This window comes from Oculina patagonica, chromosome 2, assembly GCF_052425735.1.
Source record: "Oculina patagonica isolate OP01 chromosome 2, crgOcupat, whole genome shotgun sequence".
Classification (NCBI taxonomy): domain Eukaryota; kingdom Metazoa; phylum Cnidaria; class Anthozoa; order Scleractinia; family Oculinidae; genus Oculina; species Oculina patagonica.
In genome coordinates this window covers 43688833-43712886 of record NC_135759.1, presented here as the reverse complement: position 1 = coordinate 43712886, position 24054 = coordinate 43688833, and the positions used below count along the sequence as shown (strand labels likewise).

General features: G+C 38.1%; 1 protein-coding gene across 1 annotated transcript in view; it reads right to left on the bottom strand.

Annotated features, from left to right (window-relative positions):
- Positions 1–21189, bottom strand: part of LOC144644776 (uncharacterized) — a 28032-nt gene extending 6843 nt beyond the window's left edge. The window contains exons 1-9 of the mRNA XM_078504306.1: positions 21090–21189; positions 18059–18469; positions 15699–15895; positions 10364–10583; positions 7744–7974; positions 7290–7520; positions 4343–4621; positions 2507–2669; positions 558–769 (exon numbers count right to left, since the gene is read on the bottom strand). Of these exons, the coding sequence (XP_078360432.1) occupies positions 558–769; positions 2507–2669; positions 4343–4621; positions 7290–7520; positions 7744–7974; positions 10364–10583; positions 15699–15895; positions 18059–18469; positions 21090–21150 (2005 nt within the window). The 5' untranslated portion in view covers positions 21151–21189. The remainder of the gene's footprint in view (positions 1–557; positions 770–2506; positions 2670–4342; positions 4622–7289; positions 7521–7743; positions 7975–10363; positions 10584–15698; positions 15896–18058; positions 18470–21089) is intronic.
- Between the last annotated feature and the right edge of the window lie 2865 nt (positions 21190–24054).

Below are 24054 nucleotides of genomic sequence, written 5' to 3'. Positions count from 1 at the left end.
ACACAGTCTGTACACATTATAGTTACAGCATAGTATAGTATTTTGCTTACCGAAGTCTCCAAGAATACTGTTATTGGACATTAAAGACCAGATCATTTAAAAATTCTACTTTATTTCTTGAACAAAAGTTAAGAACCTAATTAAGAACCTAGTTAGCCTAATTTTACACTAAATGCCATTTATATAAGAACCTGTTTAGGCTAACTTGAAAAAACCTAGGTTCTTATACGCGGGTTTTTACTGTATTCAATCATGCAAACACGATAATTTATCACGGGAAGGATATGCGTCCTTCTATTAATGAGTTACAGGACCAATTGTTGTAATAACTTGCCAAAGCATGTTCTGATGATTTCCGGATATCAAAATTGATTTTAGAACCATTCTTTATACAACAGGGAAAGCTAAGATTGTTTCCATAGGTATCAGGAGATGCTGCAACTGCCGCGAAAAAAAAATACTAGTAATTGCTCCGATGTAAGAACAAATCAGCGTTTTGAAAATCTTGACCCTCCGATGTGACCTTTCAACTACAAAAATCATTACCAAACATATACCTTGCAATTCTTTGACCGCAACCGCCTGGCTGACCTTCGTTGACTCCAGTCCCGTTTTGGTGTCAAACACTTCTATTCCTGGTCGCTTGTTAAGAATGGCTTTGTAAACCACACCAAACGCTCCTCGCCCCAGCTCCTCCTCGTATTTTATTTGCTCGGGAAGAAGTTCCCATTTATCCAGCTGAATAATTTCGCGTCGTGAAAGAAGTGACCTAAAATAATGCAAAAATGATGGTTCACGCAGTTGTCTTGGCAACAGTTTTGCAACACTCTTTCGTTTAACACAGCAAGCATTCGAAACATTTCTGTTTAAAATAGAGGTCTTCATGGCAGAAATTAAAGCTCTTAGGTCCCTTTGGTCGGTCTTCCTCGGTATGTTGGCGAAATTGTAGCAAAAACAAGCAATGAAACGCAACTTACTAAACAATTGGGATAAAAAAAAAACAGTATCTGCCGTCTATCGCTGTGAAACTACAGTACCATACAAAGTTTTCAAGTTGTGCGGATTCGGCTCAAAAAAAGCACGGATCGGAGGACTTGCGTACCCCTTTTCATCCCCCTCCAAATAAATTACAGTGATGATTGCGCTTCTGTGTGCTCGTCAAAAGACACGTTTACGTTATTCCCATACTTTTCAAACCAAATAAATTACGTGCTATGACTGAAGATAAAAGACTTAGTAAATAATTTCTGTTTTTTTTAATGAATAATGGCAATACTGTTAACATATTTTACCATCACTACGTTTCGCACAATAATTAACAATTATTGTTATTTAGGTTAAGCAAAATATCGTGATTTGTCAGTGACGAGCAGCTCGATTATTTGCCGATGCCGAAGGCTGAAGAAAATGTTTGTTTTGCGAGATACTGCCAAATCAAGGTATTTTGCAAAAACCGAATTATACTTTAATCATTCGATCAATGGATTTGTCTTTGCTCAATCACTTTCGGAAACTGGTGCACTTCTTTGCTTAGACAATACATGAAAAAGCGTATAACTCGCCTTCGATGATACGACCTGGTCTAAATCCAATTCTCTTTTTTTTTCAATATTACCTAAATACATTAACGGGGAATTTTCGTTGCCTTCTTTGTATTCCCGCTGTTTTTGTGGGTCTTGTACTAGACAAATCAAACCGCTCTCCCGTAACCTTGGATATTATTTCTTGGAATTTGACACAACTGCGCATGCGCAGAATATTATTTGCAGCAAAATCACAGTCAGACGGTAATGCGCACAAGCATACCATTTTTGTAGGCAGTTATTTCCAGTTCACGTGGTAGGCTCTTGGCCAATGAAAAGAAAGAGAAAAATGCATCGAATAATAATCCTAATTGTCACACCAAGCGGACTCCAAGGAAAGTAGGAATAGCTACTGAATGTTTTAGTATCCCAGAGTTGAATCCTCTTTTATTTATTCCCTTGGGTGTTTAAGACAAATTTCTATTGGGAAAGAAATCTTGATTGATTCTGCAACATTCGAGGTTATCGGTTAACCGAGTCAAACCTGTGCCCGAGTCAATCCGGGTCATTTGACTTGCCAATCTTTCTGGGGGAATCAAGTGAATGCTACCGTGTTACAACAAAAATCCCCCCCCCCCCCCCAAGCAATAAATAATGACCGGTCCCTTACTATTCTCTGTTAGCGCTGTTTAGCTTATTCTAACCGAAAGAGCTGTTCAGGCTAACCGGAAGGCTAAATAGAGTGTTTAGCGCTTTTTAGCTAGGAGGCATTCAGTTTCTATGTTATTCGTAACTACTTGTCATTCCTTAATGTTCCAAGTTACGAGAGGAAGTTGAGTTCTACCACTGACCAATTACTCGCAATCACTCGGTCATGGATTTGACTCGGACTCGGATTAACTCGATTTTGATTTAATCAATCACATCCCAAATTATCAAACTGCAGCTTTGCAGAACAGTGTTAGCAAACTATAAGAGATAACCTTTCCATCCGCTTGCGATTGGACTTCTTATAGCTCCAGAACGCCACTATGAAACACAACAACAACAAAATAAAGGCGGCACCGAATGATATGTAGGCAATCTCTATATTGGAGATCACATTTTCTTGCGCTGGAGCATCTTGGGTTGGTTCATCTTTGTTTGCTAAAAATGAAAATAAAACGATTTAGAGTAGAAACGTATAAGTAACAACATATTAAAACCCTTTGTTTGGTTTCTTCGTAATTCCCACGACATAATTTGGTTCTTAACATGGTCACTATTCGCACTGCATAAATTATCGACATTGCTTATAAGTAGCACAGCTTATGAATAAATTGACATTGCTCAAGTGCAACGGCAAAGGAAATATACCAAGTGTAATGAGTAATCAGCTAGTTGTTTGTAGAATAGACCCTTCCACGGTTTCTCGCGCCATCTTGGTTGGGGGGCAAACGCGGCAAAATTTACAGTAAATGTATGGGAAAAATCGGAAGTTTGACGCTTGATAATTCGAGAAAGGTCGACTTTCTGCAACTTCTATGAATTAAAAACCTAAAATATTAGATGAAAGAGTTAACCGATCAAATTTGAGAATTTTGCTCTCACTTAGAAAGCCGCAAATTAAGATTTTCATTTTTCATATATTTCTCTGTAAAATGGAGCCGCCGTTCGCGGGAAAATTTAGAAGCATTTGTATGAAAAACTAAAAGTACGATTTCTCGCTTCTTAGTAAACCGATCCCCTTCAAATTTAATCAGTTAACTCTTTTAGCTAATATCTTTAGTTTGCAATTCACAAAAGTTTCAGAATGTCAACGGTCCTCGAATTATCGAGCGTCAAACTCCCGATTTTTCCCATACATTAACTGTAAATTTTGCCGTGTTTGCCCCCCAACCAAGATGGCGTCAGAAACCGTGGAAGGGTCTATGTTTTTGGGAGTCTGTTGTGGGTGTTCAATCCGCTTGACGGTGTTATGGCTGGTACAACTTTACCCACCCACCCATAATGTACTTAGCTTGCGCTGCGACCCTTGTCGCGTCGCCGAATTTTATCCCCAATTACATGAGCCGGGCTGGCCCGGTTAGCCGGGCTGGCTCGGTTTGCCGAGATGACTTTCAGCCCGGTATTACATGAGCCCGGTTAGCCGGGCTGGCCCGGTTTGCCGAGATGACTTTCAGCCCGGTTTCAGCATGAATGATCAGAGCACGAATGATCTTAATCACCTTTTTCCGGCAATTTGGTGGTTAATTTTTTGCACTTATGCAGCTGGATGGGTTACGTCACCTCTAAATCCTATTTAGAAGGAGTGAGTAGCATTGATTTTTTCGTCGGATATTGTGCTCGAAAGAGAAATTTAATGCTGGCCCGCTTAGCCGGGCTGGCCTGGTTAACGCGATTACATGGAAAATTTTCAGCCCGGCTAGCCGAGATCCCGGCATCGCGATACCGAGATCTCGGCTAAGCGGGCTGGCCCGGTTGTCATGTAATCGCGAAATTGATTTTTGTTGCGTTTAACAGACGTGCCGAGATCTCGGCAAACCGAGCCAGCCCGGCTAGCCGGGCCAGCCCGGAAACTTAATGCAATGCGATAATTGTTGCAGTGCAGAATAGTATACTGTTTTAATCGTATATGGTTATAGATTATTATGCATTGTTTACCACCCTAAAATAGCTTAAATTTTTAATTGTACGTAAATTGAAGGGAAAGCGAAAAGGCTGTTGTTTTTGTGTCAAAATAAAAGATATGCATTTGGAATAAAGAAGCTGCAAAGAGCAAGAAAAGGCTGGCAGAGAAAAATGCCAGGCCGAAAATTGACATCTCTATATATTGTTACCTTCATTGCATAAGTTTTCGCTGCAGCATCGCACCTCACATTTCCCACTGGGAGTCCTGCACGCATCAAAAAGTTTCGCAGTGTTATTACAATCATTCTTGTTAGTACAACCATGCATAAAGAGCTTGGTAACACTGGACCCATCCAGTGAGGTCTGTTGCATCGACGCATAATAACAACGATCGTCCATGGAGCTTTTACACATAATTTCTTGTCGATGTTCTTGGCACTCCTCATGAGACACTGTGCTACTGCATTCAAAACAACTGAGCCCTGATTCTAGCGAGACAAAATGAATTAATAATAGCTTATAACTTAATCGAAATCCGCACAAACAGTCTTTTATGTATCCTGTTCCTACTAGATTAAATGCTATGCAAATTAACTTGACTAGTTGAAAGCCGGCCATGAGGAAAAGAGCGATGTAACCGCGCCTTCACAACCTACATGTACATACACGGATCCTGAGTTTCAGAATTCCGGTCCAAATTCAAAGAAAAAGTGAGCACTCATTAAGTCAGACCATTGTTAAACATCGCAAAACACAATAGCCTGACTTAATGAGTGCTCACTTTTCTTTTGAATTTAGACCGGAACTCTGAAACTCTGGATCCGTGTATGTAAGAGAGCCCGCAAAATGTGACCGGAAGTAATCGTTGGAGGGGATTACGCCGGGAACTGGGAAAGACTTACGAAACAAGCTACATAAACCCATTTATTTTTGCAAAATAAATATCTTTTTTTCCAGATGAGGTGGTTATAAACTTTCCAGTTTAATTTTTTTAGCAGTTGATAAATAAATTCAAAAGAGAAATATAGAAACATCTTCTCACCGAGAGCACTCACTCCAAATTGCTAAAGCTAGAATACGAAATTAGAAGGATTAAGCGAGCACAGAGGCAGAAACGAGTGGTAAGTCAGGAAAAAACAAGTTATCGCCATCTTTGGAGAAGGGTTCTAAACACCTACGTGTGCCCAACCAGAACACTATAAAATCATACTATAATATACTATAAAATCTTTGAGCAATTGCACCCGCTATGATTGGTCAGTTCGAGTTCATTAAAGCTGCATAAAGCAAGCGCGGCTTACGTCACGCACGTCCTTTATCGAGTTTCAACACACGCAGCTTAAGTCACGAGTTTGAAAGCGCACAATTTCTTAAGTTTTTTTATACTAAATAAATAAATAATTGTACTCATGAATTGTCGAGTTCAACAAGTACGCAGCATCTTTTAAGAGTAGAGAAGCACGAGGCTCCTCCTCTTTATCTGTATATGAACCCAACTGTAAAAAAAGTCCATCGACTCTGCTTCAGTCAGATGTCTACGCAAAGCACTAGAGTTCTTCATACAATATAATTTTTCAGAATTCGTTATAGCCGAGTAAAGTTACAACAAAAGTTGCCTGGAACCGGTCAGAGAGTGTTTGTAGAGGGTGGGAATCGGTTACATCCAACTCTGCTAATCCTGTTTGATTCCGGCAGCTAAACAGGCGTAAAAATTTACTAGCCGGCAAAATTTAGCACCACGAAGTCAGAGGCTTGAAACATACATCGGAAAAAAGGGCTGGAATTGCACAGAGTGACTTGAATTAAGGTACTTTCGAAACCTAAACAAATTTTTAGCGTCAAGCATACGACTGCGGAATCGATCAAGTAGGCCAGAATTCCTACTCGCGGTTGAGTAGCCGAATTTTCTGAAAACATTCTAAACTTGTTTTATTTTTTTTCTATGAACGTTTCAACAAATTCACGCTACGAGGAACAGAGCAGACCGTATTGAGGGTAAGTTAACAAGAATCCTGACCACGACAATTTAATTTTCAACGAATAAACGGCCAAAAAAAGAAACACATCAACTCCTGGCACATTTTTTATCGTATATTTTAATTTACTTCCTTTTTTACTTCTTCTCGTACATAAGAAACAAATAAGGTAAGTACGTTTAACTTGCCTTTATTGCGTGCAATACCGAAGCATCTAGCCACAAAAGCAAAAAACACAGTACCACCAGAAAGCGAATCATTCACTGAGAATAGCCCCCTTTTCCAACTAGACGACCTGACAGAAATTCACTTAGGCAAAGCCAAAACTAAGGACTTCTATGAGTTACTTAATAAAAAGACTCACACGAGGTGTCAAACTGGTCCAACAAAATGGAATCAAACCATGCAGCTGGATGGATAAAAAATGGAAAAAAATATTTAACTCCCTGACTGAAACATTTGTAAGGAAACAAAATTCAAAGAATTCCAGTTCAAACTTATTCATAGAATTGTAGTAACAAAAAAAGAACTTTTTCGATACGGAATCAAAACGGATGACGAATGCCTCTATTGCGGTGAACACGATGCAAGTGATCACACATTTATTGATGGCGAATTTGTTAAAAGCTTCGTAAAAAATGTCATCGACTGGTTTAATGCGGTCAATAATTCGAATTTTACGCCAACAATTGAAGGAAAACTATTTGGGATCATGTCCGGTCCATACGATAAAACATTATTAAAGAAATTTAATTATACGACCTTGTTTGTGAGATTCTACATCAACACTTGTAAGATGCAAAATAAAGCTATTCACCACTCTACTTTCGTTGATAAAGTGTTATGTAAATACCGAATATAACGTCTTTTTTTAAATAATCGAATAGACAAAACACTCCCCCAAAGCACTATAAGTAATAATAGGTTACTTATAATTACTTATAATTAATAGTTAAGTCCTGATGATTTTACCGTGTTAAAATAAAGATTAAATAGGTACTTGTAACAATGTAAATACTGCTCTTGCAACAACGTAAATACTGCTCTTGAAACAATGTAAATACTGTACTTGTAAACACATTTGTAACACTTTGTACTTGTAGCACTTGTAACAAGGTAAATACTGTACTTGTAAACACATGCAGATAACAAATAAAGATATACATTAAAAAAAACTTACCTTTATTGCACATGTCATCAGTGCAGCATTCCACAAATGGTTTCTCGGCTGTTTCTGCGCACTGCTCAGTTGTGGCACATCCTTTATAGTATGTTACAATTTCATCGTCGCCATTTGAAGTATATGTGGTTTTAACACAGCGGTTCATTGGTAATGTGCAGTTCACTCGTGTTTGGTTCCTTGCACAGTCAGCAAATGATATGTTGCTTGAACACTGATAACAGGAGATATCTGCACAAAAGAGGTTGTTATTATATTAACTTTTAGCAATTTATAAAATGCTTTTGGGTCTCACTTATCTCACACACGGTCGGTCGGTACTGGTACTCATGCACATGGACCGCACACATAATAAAACTTTTATTTATATACTGGTAACACGTACCATGTAGCTTTTGATATGTATTTTATCACTTGAAATAAAGACACATTATTACTATAATGTTAGGCGTACCAGTGTTACAGAGGTTGTCTCCGCAACATTTCAAAGAATTTTTCTCCTTTTGTCTGCATTGATCTGCAGAGGTACATCCTTTGTAGTAAACTGCTTCTTGATCGCTCTTGTCTCCTGCTGTATTCTTTTGTTTGAAACAGTAGTTCCTGGGAAATGTACAGTTGATTATCTCTTGTTTCGTCGAGCAGTCGGCAAATGACGTGTTGCTCGAACACTGATAACAGGAGATACCTGACAAGATAAGAACAGTCTGTCTCATACCCTTTACGGATGGTTAGTCACTATTAACTGTATTTGCATAATTGTTTTCCTCTTTTAAACTATGACCACTGAAACTGATTAGATTACATGCAGTGGAGTTGAATATGAATATGAAAAGTGAAACAGAGTTTGATTTAAACATTAATTGTTTTTACAAAGCAGTTACATCAGAGTTTTCACCTCGAATTGCAAATACGAGGTGAAAGGAGCCACGTGACGTCATATCCACCACAAATGTATTGGAAACGTTTGTTTTTAAAACTCTCTATGCACTCCAAGAACACAGTCTATTGAACACAAATGTATTGATGTACACTAGTTACTCTATGTTTTCGAGTGGCATACCATGAAATATGCCACGAGTGACTTGCTTTTTCAGTATGCACACGAGACTTTAGGCAAAGGTCTTCCAATCCAAAGCTGTTACGTTTTTTTTTTTCACCGTTCCTGGGAAGCCTGTGCTCAGCCGTCCCCCTCCCCTCAAAAAACAGGGAAAGGAACGTCTGTGTTGGGCCGTCGTTAACCGTGTTCCAGTATCCTGCTGTTCTCGATTTAAATTTCACAAAAATTATTATATCGGATATCCGGATGACCGGATCTGAATCATGTGGTATCAAATATAACACAACAAACAAGGGAGATAAAACATCATCGTGCTCAAGAGACAAAGCGCTAGATCAACTCAATACAAGAAGCCATACGTGTTCAACACAAAATCTCGAAGACCAACTTTTTTTTCTTTCTCGAAGTAAAGCTACAACAGTCGGACAAAGATAAATGTGTCATCCGTCATTAGATACAATACATCTTGCAACAGTATAAATTAACGGCCTGGCCCGGCTTTACAATTATTAAATGCAAGTAGTCATCGTTTTCACAGATAAATTTCAGATCCTGTCCTTCCACAGCAAACATTTTAAAAGCGTAAAGCATATATTGCAAAAAGAAATAGCCTCTGGCTTGGAAGATTGGGAGACCACTCCCTATGGGGTGTATTTGACATTAAATTTGACACCCGAAGGGAGGCGCAAGCGTGGCAGACCCAAAAATACATGGCAACGTACAGTAGAGACAGAATTGAGGGGCTTAAACCAAAGGTGGAACACCATCCAACAGCTGGCCAAAGACAGACAGCAGTGGAAGAACTTTGTTGCTGCCCTACGTGCCAATGGGCATAATGGGCAGTGAGTGAGTGAGTAAATTACCTTTACCTTAATTTTACCTTAAATGAGCCAAATCAAACCGCACTAGCGAAACATTTGACAAATTAGAGTGGTGTAAAACTCTTCAAACAGGAAACCATGCAGCACAGAAATTTTCTAGACCACAGTCTTCTCCAGACCGGCTCTTTCTAACTTATACTGGTTCTAAATAAAAGTGCCCTTCAGAAACAAGTGACAAGCAAAAAGGTCGAATGGTCGAACTCGCTGAAATGGTTTGGAACGCCACAAGCTAACACGTATCGCCCGCATAAATTAAAGGTAGCCAAAACACGTTTATGAATGGTATTTTTGTAAGAGCCAATCAGATCATTTTCCACACATTCCGGGAAAACCATCCGGAGCGGAACACGATTAACGATGGCTTAACACAGACGTTCCTTTCCCCGATTTTTTTGAGAGGAGGGGGACGGCTGTACACAGGCTATTCCTGGGTTTTCTGTCGCTGTTTGGTAATTCCCTACGTCAGCATAAGTTTTCGGTTTCTGGTATCAGGTTTTTCTGATGATCTAGACTATAGAATGCCGAATTCGAGACAATAATTTGATTCTTCGTTCATGTTTGAGAATTTTCTCGCTAAATCTTAACTGGGCTGAATGAGAAAGTAGCGCTCGCTGCCGGCTTTCGGTGGGAAAACTTGGAGGCTGCGATGAACGCCGGGAAACGACCCGTGGAATACCGCAGTATATGCATCGTCTTTCTAGACTCCTGATTGGCTCTATTCTTCAAGACATGGGATTAATACCAATATTAATATTCAATAGGCTATCGGTTTCAAGAAAGTTTATTTTGCTTGGTGTATATGGCTTAAGCGTAGCGAATCGTAGTTGACTTTATATAGCCGAGAAGCTATTCATGAGCAATCAGTATAGTAAAGTACATTGTGACACAAAGACCAGGTGTATTGAAGCGAATTTCTTTTTTGGGGTACCCCTGTGATAACAATAACTAAACGAGCAACTTTCCATCCTCCCCTTCCATTTGTCGCTAATTAGCCACGCAGACAATTTTCAGATAACCACTGCACGACAACGACAAAAAGCTTGTTTTTTCACTGAAGTTGTGAAGAGGAATTAGACCGGTACAATAGACTCAGTTGCTTAAAACGTGTTATTAGTGAAGGTTAAGCTTACACATACCGTTGGCTGGTTTCTCGCAGATGTATAAGCGTGATCTTCCACAGTTGTCGTCTTGCCATAAACCAAAGAAAGATTTAGCCCCCACATCAACGCAGTCATAGGTACTCGCGTAGTTGTTTGGCTCTCCACGTTTCCATTTGGTGAACTTGGCGGTGCTGTTATCCACTTCCCACGTAAATGTTCCTTCGTGTTCAATGTCATTTAGGCCGATCCACACATACTATAGAAGAAATCATGTATTACAAGAAAACTATATTTGATCAAAAGAAATTTCTTCAAGTGTGTGAATCAAAGAACAAAACAAAATTAGACTTGAAGTGATATGTGTTGTACTCATGTTCAAAACATGGTTATATTTGTTATTGTTTGTTTAAAAATTAATAAATAACCATGTTACTTTTTTAACGAGAGATATGTTATGAGAAAGCTAAAAGCAATAGTTTTCCGTCAGTTATCAGTTATCATATTTTTATCGCGTGCGTACACCCGTACGTGACTTCTTGTTTTGATTATAAAAGCCGTCATTGTCGTTGAGGCCATTGGGCGCCAAGGTCGACGCGAGCTTGTAAATCCAATGATTCTCTGTCTCTCGTAAATCTTTATCTCCTTTGACATGATCTATCAACTGAATCTCCATGTCTTTCAAACCTCTGTGCCCTTCACTATTGAAATGTCTATATATGAGGTCATCTTTCTCTTTTCGATTTAAACTTAAATTAACATGAGCATTGACCCTGCTTTTATGATTATTAAAACGGGTCCTAAACCTAGTAGTAGTCATTCCTACATATTGTACTTTGCACTTCTTACAATTGATCAGATATATTACGTTACTACAATTGCAATCTAAGTTATAATTAATTTTAAATTCTTTACCATTCTTATTGCTACAAAATGTGTTACCCAGACATAAACGAGCGGTCCGAACGGACAGTGTAGTGTTTGAGAGAGTTGTCACGTGACTCGTCACCAGTCGAGCTTGTATGTCTGGCAATTGTCAGACGAGACACGTCTGTCATGTTATTTGAGAACATGATCTGTCTAAAGAAGAATTTCACCCAACACGTTAACAGCGGTTTTTCATATCTTGCAGTAAATAAGGGAGGTAGTTAATGGCATCACTTATCAAACTATTGATTTTGTTCAAAAAAAACTTAAGCACATCACCTCAGTGACTAAAGAAGGTAGCTTACTTACTGAAAATAATTCGAGTCATCCTGCCACGTTCTTTAATAACGTGATCTGTCTAAAGAAGAATTTCCCCCAACACATTGAAAACGGTTTATCAGATCTTGCAGTGACTTAGGGAGGTAGCTAGTTAAATGGCATCATTTAGCAAACTATAAATTTTGTTAAAAAAAACTTAAGCACATCACCTCAGTGACTAAAGAAGGTAGCTTTTGTACGGAAAATAATTAGAGTCAGCCTCGTGACATTCTTCAATAATGATGTCCGTATGAACTTGCTACCAGGCTGACGTCTCAGCGAGCTCAAATTTTAATCACTCACTGCTAGCTAGCTCTCTCCTCCGCAGAGGCTTCTTTAGTGAGCGAAGGCGAAAAACACGGGGGAAAGAAGGGGAAAAACACAGTGTCCCCCGCGGGCTTTCGTTTCGTTTCTCTCCAGGCTCCGCGCGCTTACTTTTCACCTCTCCCCATTTCCCAGCCCGTACGAAACACGAAAGAGGCCTCTGCGGAGGAGAGAGGCTAGCTAGTGTGACGTTAATCCTTTATAAGTTTTAAATGTCCTCTCATTTTACTTCCGGTATCTCCGGAATCCAATCTGCTTACGCGATTACTTACGTGAATCTGTTGCCATCTCACTGAGTTGGGCACTAACTATAAGTTATTTAACAGTTTATTTTGGTGCAGTACATTTATCTTATGTTGCGATGACCTTTTTCCCTATTAACTGCCCAGAGCTCAAATATTAATCTCTTACTGCTAGCTTGCGTGACGTGTATCCTTTATAAGTTTTACATGTCCTCTCATTTTACTGCCGGTATCTCCGGAATCCACTTAGAAGTCTTACATCAAGTATTTTGTTTGCGTTATTACTCGCATGAATCTGTTACCATCTCACGGAGTTGTACACTGGCTGTTAGTTTTTTATCAGTTTATTTTGGTGAAGTACATTTATCTTATGTTGCGAGTACCTTTTTTCCCTCAATTAATTGCCCGGAGCGCGTTCGAGCCTTGTCGCGAATTTTTTAACCCATTGCTTTAGAACATTCGTGGACAATAACAAGCCAGTTCCAGTCTAATTTGCATATGTATGTCTACGTGCTTGTTCCACTTGACCGCGCAATTAACTGTTTACGTCTGGCGTAGCGGAATTCGCTTCCCCACTAAACTAACTGCATTAGTGTAGTGTACAAACACTACACTAAAAATTACATATTTGACAGCTCTTTGAAGTACATTTTAATGTCCCATCAATCTTTACTTTCGGGGTGTTCGTAAAACGAGCACGAACCAGGTATTGAGCTAAGCTCTTTGGCTTCCTATACGCCACCATTGGGACCTCTTGGATGAATGTAGAACAGGATGTAGCTTTTGAAGTAGACCTCCAATATGCGGGAGACCAGGATAGTAGGTAACCACAAACGGGACCCGGGTGTTTTCTTTTCTCGGTTTCTCCGCTAAAATTTCGTCTCTCGGCGTTCTCCTTGCTCGATCTATTTGTTCTTTCACTTTCTAATGATCAGCATTCAGATCAATTCGACACATAATGCTTGCCATCGAATTCAAAATTATTGTTTTTAAGAACGAGCTCTGTAAAATCAACTATGTCCTGTTTAAGACCACTGTTGTCGAATTGATCTGAATGCTGACCATTAGAAAGTCCTACATGTTAAATTATGCCGTAGAAAATGAAAGTTTTTAAAAGTTTTTGTTATTTTGAAAAGCCTTTAGTATTGTCTCAGCGCGACGAGTTTCGCTTAAGCCCTCCTAAAATTATTCACGTTATTCATTTGTGATGATTTTGTGCTAATTGAACCCTACTAGTAATACGTGACTCGCAGGGCCTCGCGAAGCTCTGGGTTGGGGAGGGAGGGGGGGGGGGATCTTATAAATAAGGAGTGATAACCGGTTTTAACCGGTGATTTGTTATTGTTGCCTAGTAACGGACATGGCCGCGACACCCTCGTTCCCAGGGTCTACTCCGCTTTGAAAATGGCGGCTCTTTCTGGTTCGTAAAGAGGTATAAAGCGTTGGGAAGCGCAGGCTATTTTCAAAATCATCGACAAATTATTGGATATTCGCATTTTGGACATTTATTTCATGGCATTAAAAAAAAGAAGAACGAACGGCAGGAGAATTCGAACCCTCCGCCCGCGCGCCTCTGATGGCCATGAAAGGTTTATAGCCTGAATAGGCGTTGAGGGAGTATTATGTGGAAATCAGTGGTATTTTAATCCGAAAAGAAAAACGAAAAAAATGAAAGGCTCAGGATTCGAACCCACAAATAAAAAGTAAAAAAAAAAGAAGAAGAAAAAAAAAAACTTTAGCCGGATTCGAACCCCTGCCCTCAGTCCCGAAGATCTGATTTGAAGTTCGACGCTCACACCATTAGGCCACCAGCGCGCGGCCGTGTGACGTCATTTCCGCCATACACCAAGCTCACAAATATGACCGTAAACTCCACACGAGATTTCATCCCGCCTGAGCCCTTTGAGGGACAAAATTATACACCCCGCTACGCTCGGCCTTCGGCCTCGCTTCGCGAGGAATTAGAAAATAAAAAAATGCGTTTCGAGATTAGCAATACAGTAGTAGCCTGTTACGTCTCATGCTTGACAAACTCTCTTTCTATCGGTGTTTGACCGGCATGTACAACGAAATACGAGACATTTGACTCGTTAAATGCGCATACGGTTTCTTCAATGATCTTAAGCTACAATTACGCTATTAGGCATTGTTCTGTGCTCTTAAATGTTATGTTTTAGTCTTTGTATCTATAAATAATATGCCCGCGATGTTAATTCTCAGAGCCCGCTTTATATGGACACTTCTGCGTGCCCCTTTGGTGCCTTATTAATCGGCTTCCACTGTATTTTTGGAAGAAGAGGGGATTCAAACCCCATTGAACAACCTATCGCTGCATTTCCCTTTATGTTTTTTATGCTTATCCCGCGCCGATTATCGGGCAATACCGCTGGCCACGCGAAATCTGTGTTTAGCCACCTAAATTATATCTTTTCAGTTCAGATACACCTTATTGCAATAACATTGTCATGAAAAAAGCAAAATGGAAAAAGATAAATAGGAATTATGCTTTAAAGTCGCTCGAAGAAACGGTCTCAAAACGCCTCAAAATAAACTTAAATCAATTTATCTTCAAACACGATGAGTTTCCTGTAAATGCTGCCAGCTATGATGATTAAGCTAATCAATTCCTATTTGGATTTTTCATTTTATATTTTAATATGACAACGTTACGTTATTGAATTAGGTGAATCCAAAAGGTCTTGCGAACAGCAGACACGTAAAGATTTTAAGGAAAACAACAAATTTTTTAAGTTTGTCATCTTCAGTTGAATGATTTACAAAGCACAGAAAGTTGAATAATAAGTAGACAAAAAATGCTAATTAAGACAAATAGTAACAACAGAACGTGAAAATGTGTGAATTAAAAGGATAATTTTAGATTTACATGGTGTAATTGCTGATTGAGGCAAGGTAGTTCCTTTTGAATATGGATAGCCTCCTTTATCTTGAGTTGAAAGCTGGTAGAGGCGTGATCTAAAATATGATCTACTGAACACAAGGAGCGACAACGTTCAGAATTCTGAAGATGTTTGAAAATGTGAGAAGCCTTATCACTTATCACGTATGTCGGGTGGTTTCGCCGACATAACAGGCATTACAGCCTGCACATTCAAACTTATTAACTACACGTGAACGAAGCCCGCCGGGGATAGGGTCTTTCATGCCAAAAAGGTTACCGATCTTAAAAGAAGAAAAAACTAGTTTGATGTCTAAATCATTACAATAGCGCTTAATTAAGTGTCGAATCTTTTTCTGAGTGACGACAGAAAAATAGCCTATGTACGGCAGCTTAAAGTAAAATGTGGGCGAAGTAGTACGGAGGGAGCCCCGGGGACAATGATTGCTATTGGTCCCAGTGATGTAACGGTTAACTAGTTTTTCAATTAAATGGTCAGGGAAAGGTTCTTTTTGAGAATTTCAGTAAGCTTGGTTATGTCCTCGTGTAACCCCAAATTTAGCTCAGATAGCAACTAGCATACGCTTTTCTTCCTATTGTACTCATTAGATTCCTATTATATGTAATCGTGAATTTTCCACTGCATGTACACTGTATGTATACTTACATCATCTACTTGTGCAATTCCGGTTATATGGAAATACGCTTCTATGAAACGTTGTTCAGATGCGTCCTCTATCTTCATCAAATAGCCTCCAGATGCATGGCAGTCCTGTTTTGCATCACTCCATGGCTTTGTGTCTTCACTTACTCTGTAGCATGACAAGCCGTTAAGAAACCAGCCAGCAGGACAGGCAGGTTTTCCTAAATGAAAATCAGAGACACCTGTTTACTTACATTACAACAAGTGGTGCATACTTGGGTCAGCATAATAACTAACACGACAAACGACACATCATCGAAGTCTCGACATTAAAGAAACTATGTCGCGATATCAAAGGTTGTTTTTCTGATGCATAGAAATAATTACTTTCTAATTCGGAAGGAAACCTCAACATAATAGGAAGAAACGCCAAAGAAGTCATAATGATTCGACTTAAAACAAGGATGATTAGTACCAAGAAAGATTATGACGGATTACGAACGAAAAACTTGATCAGTGCATTGCAGTTGAAATGAAAAAGAATAAATCGTGTTTAAAAATGGAGGTTCGACATTTCTAGGGACCGCGGTACTGAGGTAATTAGTGTTTAATTTTCGCTCGATAACTCACAGGAAACAATAATATTTGACGAGCAAACTTTGACTTGATGTAGCGTATGAATCAGGTTAAGTTAGTAACCTCTTGCTTTCTCTTTCTTGCTGGCGTACAGCGAGTTTTTTTTTTACGACAAAACAGCGATCACCAGTATAAAGACCCATAAAGGAGAACAAACTACTGTGCTTATCTATCGGTGCATCATTCATGTATAGGGTACCGTATTGTACCATATAGTGCCTCAAACATAAAGTAGTGACATGGCGGCTGATTCATCTTCTGTTGTTGTTCGTCGTTAAACGTTTTGCGATGGAAAATCTGTGTGATGAATTACAAAGACATTATATAACTGGCTGTGGTTTTTGTTTGGTACAGAATTTTTTAGTTTTTGTTTATTGAATTTATTTTGAAAGTTGTGGCAAATTGAAGTCTTGACATTGTTCGTTAAGCGCATTGTGGTTTTAGTACAAGTCCCTCGAAGATCCCTAGAAGATGGACAGAAAAGCATGCAAAGAAGTATTCAGAACTCCCAAACTTGAAGTAAAATAAATTAAATATTTGCTTGATAAAGTTGGTAAACAACAAGAACCCATCGAAGCGTCCAGAAAGGAGAAACTAATAGAATGTGCATTAGAAAAGAACAATCTGAGCAAGGTTTATCTTTTACCTTTTAATATTACAAAAATGACGATGTTCCAGTACAAGATCATTTACCACATTCTACCCACGAATAACTTATTACATAAAATGAAGAAAGTAAACCCTCCAACTTGTCCTTTTTGCCCCTGTGAGATCTATACTGTCCGGCATGAATGTACCCAGTTAATTAGGATTTCAAGTCTGGTATAGTGTTCAAAGATAAAACAAAGTCCATCTCTCAAAGAACTTAGATTTTGTATACGGTATACTTTAACTCTTCTCGCAATTGCCTAGCCTTGAACCATCTTATTATATAGGAAAACACTATTTATACGTCAACTTCAGTACCAAAACTAAATTCCACTTTCAGTTAGCGAATTAATATCTCTAGTCCGCGACAAACTATTATAAGAAAAATACATCACAATATTTATTATGAGATTTCTTACAAAATATTCAGTTCCTTTTGCTCTTTCATTCATTTCTTTTCCATATTTAACAAAAAAGTATGAGTATTTTAGCTATCATCTGTACTGCTGGTGTCGCACTGTTAGTATTAGTTGTACTTTTAGTCCCATAATTAGTATGGATATACCCCAGGCTACAAGGCATTGACACTTTAATGAAGTTGTTATTCAATTTTCGTTTATTCATACCTAGTAATATTAGTACTGGAAATATTCTCCTTGTAAGTAGTGAAATATTGTTCTGACTACTGCAAAAAAAAAAAAAACGAAAAACTTCGATAGCAGCACCCTCCAGTTCTCCCACTCTGATTTTTTTAGATAAAAACAAATAAAAATAGGATCGAAGTCTCCAAATCACCCCAAGCACCGGTGCCACGGTTCAGAGTACTAAAAATCGAGCGGATTGTCATTGATTTCGATCCGAATTGAACCATCCCTCTAATATAATGAGAAGTCTGCTAAGATACAGTTATGAGTTATGTTTCTAAACTAAAAAGTTAAGATAACTTCAGTACTCCAAAATTGCTAGTTCTGATTGATGGAAATGCAAAAATGATTTCGATTTCGTGACAGTCATAGGTGTACAATTATTTTGCTCGTCACAATTTGCATACCTGTTGTACCAGTAATATAGTCGATGCCTATCAAGCTGAATAAACATACCTTTAGGTCTCTCACATATATAGTAACGAATCACAATACACGCTAGATCATTCCATGTGTTTTGAATGTAATGAAGTTCAACGCAGTCCTCATCTCTTGAGTTGTCTGGTTGGCCACGATCCCAGTTATTGTAAACAGAACTGTTAAAAGGTGTGCCATCGCTCCAAACAAATTGACCTTCTTTAAGTCGGTCATTCAATCCAATCCAAAACAGTTTATACTTGTACGTTGAAGAAAGATTCTTTAGAAATTCCATTTCCCTTTCATTTTTTATTGAAACGAGATCTCCTCCAAAGCCTAAACAAACTGCGCGAGCATTCACCCAGGTAAGCCTTTGTGAATATCGGAAGCTTGTCATTACTTTGTAGCAGGAGTTCTCAAACTCATCCCAGCCAGGAGGGCAATCTAAAGCTAGGGAAAAAATTATGATATTCATTAGAGGGGTTATTATGCAAATCCTTTCATTTTCATCGTAGCGAAAGTGGTAGGTATTGCGAAAATCCAGCAATCTCATGACAATCTGAGTGGTTCCAAAAGCGGGCGGCTTTTTCCTCATCATCGACCTTGGTCACGGCACCAAAACTGGCCATCTTAGCATGATGAGTCCTATAGTTTTTTTTCGTTTTCAACGCAAAAATTAACATAGCAGTCTTCATTTTCAAAATCTCATGGTGGATCACAGTGTGATGTAGGTTGCAAACATGTTTTAACGTTTGTTATTGAACTGATACAAGAAAAACTAAACCTCGATATAACGAAGGGCCAAAGGACTGGAAAAATATATTCTCTGTAGCAAGGTTTCGTTATATCGAGGTTCTTTTCCATATACTTTACTATTACTGAGACGATGTCATCGTTGCGTAGAGGTTCCACTGAAATAGTTTCTCGGTTTTTATATTTAAAAAAAGAACTACAAAGCGAATAAACCAAATAGAACTGGATAATGTAATTACTTCTCCAAAGAACTATTACAATCTTTTTTTATTTATTTTATTACTTAGCTGTACTCTTAATTTCTTTGATACTCTTAGATGAATATTGTCAAGCACTTTTAACATGAGCCTCTGGCTCGGGAAATTGACATTAAATAAATAACTTTATTATATATACAGTGAGAATTTTGGGCAATAAACCTTGCAAATAGAATTATATATTTGCTATATTTCACACGTGAAAAAAAATACGTCCAATCAGCTTCGCGTATAGCTTTCTTCACATGTGAAAATATAACCAATCAGCATCTTGAGTAGAACGACTCAACAAATCAAATAGCGAGAACTCAAATGGTTTCCACCGCGGCTGAGCTACGCGGTTGAGGAATTAAACAAACAACTAGCGGCAAGTTTGCTCTCGACGGCAGTTTATGCTTTGAGAACATGGCTACACGTTTTGTTCTTTTACAAAACTTTGCATTTTATGAAGAACTGTATGGACATGATGGAAAGGCAAGCCAAAATAAACAAGCTAAATACAGTAATGATAAAAAGCATTCTTCAAAGGCGGAGTAAAGACAAACAAGTGTCGATAAGTGAAAGCGAAGACAAATTACTCCATGGTAGTTCGCTTGTACGATTTTTATCCACTTGTTGTGAAGAATATAAACGAACTGACTCGCTCGCTGTGCTCGCTCGATTTTTCGTTGATAAAATATCGTATGGTAACAAAACTCAACAAGTGTTCATTTGAGCTTTTCTGGAAGTTTCGACCAACAATACCGGTTATTTTGCCATCAAATGGTGTCTGTCTCCAACTCTGATCTCCTCTTACACCCTCCCCACACCCCAAGAAAAAAACTTTATCCGTGGGTCATTTTTTGTAAAAGTGTCGCAAGGATTTTTGGCCAGGATTGTACGAAGGAGACTGAAAGAGACAGGTGTGTACCATTTGGAAATACCATTCAACTGAAGTTTTTGCAGGATCCATAGGAAATTGTTATGACGCTGTGCACGCCTCTCAATAACGCTGTCTCAACTCGAGCAGAACGGCTGTGAATTCTGCATGTAAAGGCCATTCTAGCCATTTTTGTCGGCTAACTTGGTTAGCCGGGGCACCCTCCTTCCATGTAAACAGGCCCTTAGAAAAACATGGTCTATCAAAAATTAATTAACAAGGCAAACAATTCTCTGTTTGGAAAAAATGCAGATCGAAGTTTGATCGTTTAGTTCATATGATGCGTTTCATTAAGAATTGAAACTTGAGTTTATATTCAAAAAGATTCTATTCCAGACTCTTCGTGCAAAAACCTCAATACATTATTGTAGTTTTGCAATATTATCCGTGTCTCTTAGTAATTCTTTTTACATTTATATTTGCACCATATTTTATTCATTTTTGACTTAATAAGGACGTTAAGCGCGCGTTATTTTGCAAAAGATGCATTCATTTTCCTTTTTTTTTAAAAAAAAGAAACGTAGCTTATTCCAATATTTGAAAGTGAGCAAAAACGAAACGAAACAATTTTGCACTATCAATAATCTTCCTTGATAAAGATTGCTTAGTAAGAACTGTTTTCAGTATTCGAGTACGACTGACAACATGACATTAGATGAGAAATAATTAGCCCACGTTTCTTATTCAATACTTAAAGACATCCGTTGTATAAATATTCATTTTCCAAGTAATGGAATAAGTTATCTTGACTGGTATCAAAGTTTTAAGTTAGGAAGACTAGAATAACCGCAGTAGTTTTGATATGCAGAGAGGCAAAAAATGATTAGTTCTCCTCCGTGTAGGTTCAGTTTCTTATTTACCTGCTTGATATTCATATAACATATGTGAAGAAATTGAGCTTAATGATAATCATTCTACCAAAAGAACCAGCTAAAAGTATTCCTTATATTGTGTCAATAGCTTGAAAACTGTTCATTAAATTATTTGATAAATTCTTGTAAAAAAAATTCGATAACTTCACGAGATGGCATATAAAAGCTCTGATACCTTTTGCAATAGAATAGATAATAAATTTGTTACACTTTTTTTATCGCCACTGATTTTCAATAAAGAAGCATAAACATAAAAAATGTTCACTTACAAGCTGTAGATATAGCTACCACCAAAAGGAGTAAAGCGATCGAAGTAATCATTCTTATCATCGTTTCAACCAAAACGAAAACACAACAAAAGTGTTGGATGCTGTATTAACTGAACCAAGACATAATCGACAAGCACAAAATGAAGACAGATGTCTTCCTGTTAAACAAATCTTCAACAATATGAGGTACATCAAATCGATGCCATATGAATTTCACTTACGTCACCTTTGGACATTTTTTAATGACCATGCAACACCAAGGTTTAAACAGCTGTTGTTAATATTTTTTTTAATTAGTCCTTTTATTTGTCTTGGCCCTATCTTACTCTCTCTTTTTGAAAGGCAATTTTCCCTTCTTTATCTTTGCCCACATGTACGGCAGCCGAGAATTTCACACTATTTTCACAATCACTTATTTTTTGGAGCTAGTTTTAGAAAAGCAAAAGTAAAGATCGAAGGACTATATTGGCAGTTATTTGGAAAGACCGAGCCATAACAAAAACCTAAGCACAAGATTGAAATGGTACAGGCACTGTGAAATAGACAACATAGAGCATTTTGCTTGAATTAGACTTTCTCAAAGCCCCGCGACATTTTTAATATATTCAATATGACGTAGCTAATGTTTCAAATTCGCGATTCAATACTTCCTGCGTTTTCGCCGAGATGCATAAACACTGTTTCTCTCTGTATTTCTGGCAGAGTAGAGGGTGAATATTAATGAAAACTGGCAAATGAAACGTTCAGTGTGACGGATTAAAACTGATGAATTGCACAGAAAATTATACTTGGAGGTGATGTTATTAGGTCGTTGGTCTTGAAACCAGACAAATTTGTGTGCGCTTTGTTTGTTTGTTTTTTAATTCTTTTGTTTGACTAATAACTTAACATTTAATAACTGTTTCACAGTATAATGGTTAGGTAATAATTCCTTTTGCAAATCAGGTCACATTAAAACTGAACGATGGCTTTATATGAACAAATTTTCTGTCAGTTCAATGCTCATTTAGTGTTTTTACTGTGACCGTACAAAATACTCAACATAAATAAATGGATATTTTTTTTTCCTTTTGCCTTAAGCTGTCCATTGCATTTTTTTTTTCATCAGAAACGTTAAATCTTGTTCTATATATAAAAGCAGACAGAATAAAGAATAAACCCAATTTTTCAGTTGAAGTAGAATATGTAACTCGCCTGTTCATGGAAATTAAGTGTCATGGTCAGAAAAAATCAAAGAAATCAAAGAAATTTTGGCCACAGCCAAAAACTCATACTTTGTCAATTTGAAGGCCTAGGTATGTAACTGAAAGATATGGAGTAAGTTTTTCGAAATATTCAATTTTACGGCAGAAACCCACGAATAACGGTTATCGTACCGGAAGCTCAAATTTCACTTCTCGACAATGCGAAATTTCACGCTTTTCAGCTTCTTGCTACCCAGACGTTTCAGCCGCTGTAAATCTTTCCTTACCTTAGTTGCATAGATTAACTCTTCCTTTATCGAAAGATAGTTAGTATTTTTATCTCTGATTATTTCTGAGTCAGCTGAGCCTCGATTAAGTAGAAATATTCGAAACAGCACAGGCCTTGCAAATATACCGTGGTGATAAAAAAAAAGCCATTAGAAGCAGAGATGTGCAAAATGTGCACATGGCCGACAAGATCAGGTTTGTAAACGTAACTCACATTACGGTAGTATAAGCTTATAGATTTCCTTTAATGGCTGAGTGGGAAATTTGTCTAGGCAAAAATGTCTTGTTCACTTTTTCGTTGGCTATATTTTTGGTGTGGCCAGAAAATGTGCAGGGTTTTACTATCCTTCTGATAATTTCCACCCTATTTCTTTCTCCGTAAGAAGGAATATATGATGAGGTAAATTGAGCTCTATTACACCCCCCCCCCCCCCCCCTTAACGAACCCGCCCAGCCGGGAAATGAAAAAACCCGTCCGCGAATAGGACTGTTTGAGTTTTCTTTCAGTTAAATACGTTTTTAGCTTAATACGTAAGCTTCGTTTCTAATAAACATACCAAAATGGTGCACACGAAGACATGTACATCTGTCAAAAATATTTACAGCTGATATTTTGGACAGTCCGATTCTTCGACAATAATTATTCTGTTCGCCCATAAGGCAGTTGGATTCAGGTTAGATTGCGTGGCGCAACTTTCAATCGACCGTTCAAGCCGATCTGTTGTGATCGATTAATTTCTTGGGATGTGTTGCCCGCAACTTTCTTTCATTTGTTTAAGTTATCACAATCATGTGGTATGTTCAATGTTATGTTATGTGTGTTATGTTTACCGTTTGAAACTTTCTGCGGATACTATGGTTGACGAAAACCAGAAAGAAATGTGGAATCCAATAACATGGCCATGGCGGACCTGACAATGAATTTTGGTGTCTCACCGGCTTGCAGGTAGGCGACAGTATTTATTTTTGCTGACTAGCTAGCCGCTAAGGTTTTCGAGTTTTAAATGATGTTTTATTCTGTGAGCTGATATATAGTTTTGTAAGGTTACAATGTTAAAGCTAAATTCGTTTCGCGTGAGCAACTGCCCGCTGTTGCAATGTAAACAAAACATGTTGATTCGCAACATAAGCCAAGTTGCCGCCTGGTTGCACTAAAAGCTCGCTTAAACCGCAACATATTTTTCCATTTCCATACTCTTTGACTTCTTTTAATTTGGTATGGAAACAAATGTAATGCGGAAATAGTTGGACTTTTGCGCAATGACCCGTTGAAAATGTGCAATTTTTTGAGCCGTTGGCGTTAATGGCCAAGTACACTTCAAATCAAAAATATTCCGTATTGTTAGTTTCTTTTTAACGAATCAAAATTGCGTGCTTTAAACAGATAAAGGTCCAATTTATTCCAGGAGCGTTAAGACAATTCCTAAAATTGGAGCATAAATTTTTGAAGCGGTGACTCGGACTTTTTTCCTATTTTCACTTGTCGCCACTGC